The following is a 2,821-nucleotide window of genomic DNA, read 5'->3' on the forward strand; positions in this document are numbered from 1 at the left end:
CCTGTACTGTATATTTGAGAGTGTGGAGGATGGTCGTGTCTGTGAGTGTGTATCATGTGTGAAAGTCTGTCAACAGTGTGTGTTCATAAGTCTGTATCATGTGTATTTGAGAGCGTGGAGGATGGCTGTGTCTGCACTCACCTCAGCCGTTTTCGCCTGACTGTCCTTGAGCAGAGAGGTCAACTCCTCGTTGCGTTTCTTCACGTGCGACATCTCGGCCCGGCAGTCCGTGAGCTTCCCCTCAAACTTGTGCCTGATGGTTTGGCATTCTTCCTTCCACCTGCAGGCAAAATGAGGAACAATATCAACAAACAGAAGATTGAACCATCTGACCCACAGCTATCATCGCTATGTCGTGACCTCAGTGCTTTCTTGTCCTATCTACATTCTTTTCAACTTTGGCCTAGGGTCATTTTGTACCCCCGGGGTTGTATTCTTCACATTTTAGAATACTTCTAGAGTGAATATCTCTTTGAAACTTTCAGTATTTCTCAAAAAATCATTTTGACAGAATACCAAGCAAAGCGTACAGATCGGATTAATGAGTAAATTTCCTCTCTGAAAGTGGTGGCACAGAGTTCCCCATGTCGTATGGATATGATAGTGAAACACGACGTACGGATAGGGTTAAGCTCACTCTTTGTTATGAAATGTTTTCACAGTTATTAAAAATGGAGAAAGGACAAGAAAACACGGAGGTCGTGATGTTTTGTCTACCAATACGGCCACGCAAAATCTCTCACTGATCGATGCATTGCCATAAATTAAATAATTTTCATATATCCTCAGCCCCTAATGTTGTGGACGAGTTATCATAATACTTTCATAAGTCATTACCGTTAGCCTCTCCTACAAATGTGTCACGACGCGGGGGAATCGGGCGCGTTGCAATTTTAGGGTATACGAAGTTTTAAATATCTAAACACATACACACACACAAAGTTGTTTCACCTGGCACTCATCCTCTGTTGCGCAGTGAGCAGGCGCCTTAGCTCTGAGACCGTCTGCTGTCTCGTGTCCTCTGTCGTCTGCAGACGGATCTCAAGGTCGCGCGTCTTCACCTGCTGGTCTTGCTCCATCAGCGCCACCTGAAGGCAGAAAGCGGGAAATGACATAGAAATATACGTGTCACGACGCGGAGGAATCAGGCATTCTTCAATTTTTGGGCAGGTCGAGTTATTGGTATCGTCCTTTGTTCCTTTGTCTTGCTTCCAGGAAAGAACATACCTATTAGATCTGTCTTAAATTGAAGTTGAGATATTTGCCATTGAAGGAGGTGGGGGTTGCCTAGTTCCAGTGGAAAAATTAGCGAGAAAACGACCGTCAAAGTAAGGCGACATCCATTGCTTGAGAATCTTTGGAAACTAAAAATTTATAATTTTTGTGCCTTTAAGCAACATTTTTCAGCAAAATGGACAAAAAAAGGCGAAGAGCCAAAGAACAAAATTTTTAAAATAAAAATACACATACACACACACACACATGCGCGCGAGCAAATCTCACCTCTTTCAGACACTTGCGGTAGGCAGCTTCCTTCTCCTTGTTAGCTTCCAACAGTTTCTTGTTGAGTGCATACACATACTCACAATCACACTCACACACGCACATACACACGCTCACAATCAGAGAAAACATACACACACACAAACACTCACACCGACACGCATCACACACTCACAAACCCAACCTCTTTCAGACACTTGTGGTTCTTGTTGAGCGCATACACATACTCACACTCACACACGCACACACACACTCACAATCACACACACACACATCCACACACACAAACCTAACCTCTTTCAGACACTTGCGGTAGGCAGCCTCCTTCTCCTTGTTAGCCTCCAACAGTTTCTTGTTGAGCGCATACATACTCACACAAGCACATACACACACACACAAACACACACGCACACATCTACACAAACACACAAAAACCTAACCTCTTTCAGACACTTGCGGTAGGCAGCCTCCTTCTCCTTGTTAGCTTCCAACAGTTTCTTGTTGAGCGCATACATACTCACACAAGCACATACACACACACACACACACACACACACACACAAACACACATGCACACACCTACACAAACACACAAAAACCTAACCTCTTTCAGACACTTGCGGTAAGCGGCCTCCTTCTCCTTGTTAGCCTCCAACAGTTTTTTGTTGAGCGCATACATACTCACACAAGCACATACACACACACACACACACACAAACACACACGCACACACCTACACAAACACACACAAACCTAACCTCTTTCAGACACTTGCGGTAGGCGGCCTCCTTCTCCTTGTTAGCCTCCAACAGTTTTTTGTTGAGCACATACATACTCACACAAGCACATACACACACACACACACACACAAACACACACGCACACACCTACACAAACCTAACCTCTTTCAGACACTTGCGGTAAGCGGCCTCCTTCTCCTTGTTAGCCTCCAACAGTTTTTTGTTGAGCGCATTGATTTGGTTCACATTGGCCTCTCTCTCCTCGCTGGCCACCTCAAACTGAGACTGGAACCCAGACACTCGCTCCTGGAGCTGTGCCACTTCCGAATCGCGCTGGATGCGAACGTTCTCCACTCTGCCGATGAGACAGATGCAAGCTACGACGTTATTCACATGTATTACATATTCTCGATTCTGTACACAGTACGAAATACACATATGTGTCACAGCATGGTGGAATCAGGCTCTTGTCAATATTTGGGTATGTTGAGGTATTGGTATCATCTTAAAGCTTGGTCATTTGTCTCGCTTCGGACGAAAAAAACATTCATTTATTTTTAATAGAAGTCGAGATACTT

General features: G+C 44.6%; 1 protein-coding gene across 1 annotated transcript; it reads right to left on the bottom strand.

Annotated features, from left to right (window-relative positions):
- Positions 1 to 96: 96 nt before the first annotated feature.
- LOC106013554 lies at positions 97 to 2,821 on the bottom strand. Its single transcript, XM_013089590.2, has 3 exons — positions 2,406 to 2,821; positions 952 to 1,088; positions 97 to 280 (listed from the first exon to the last, which is right to left on the bottom strand). Exons 1-3 carry the CDS (start codon positions 2,679 to 2,681, stop codon positions 97 to 99), a joined length of 597 nt encoding a protein of 198 aa, XP_012945044.1. The 5' UTR covers positions 2,682 to 2,821.

This window comes from Aplysia californica, unplaced genomic scaffold (assembly GCF_000002075.1).
Source record: "Aplysia californica isolate F4 #8 unplaced genomic scaffold, AplCal3.0 scaffold00992, whole genome shotgun sequence".
Taxonomy (NCBI): Eukaryota; Metazoa; Mollusca; class Gastropoda; order Aplysiida; family Aplysiidae; genus Aplysia; species Aplysia californica.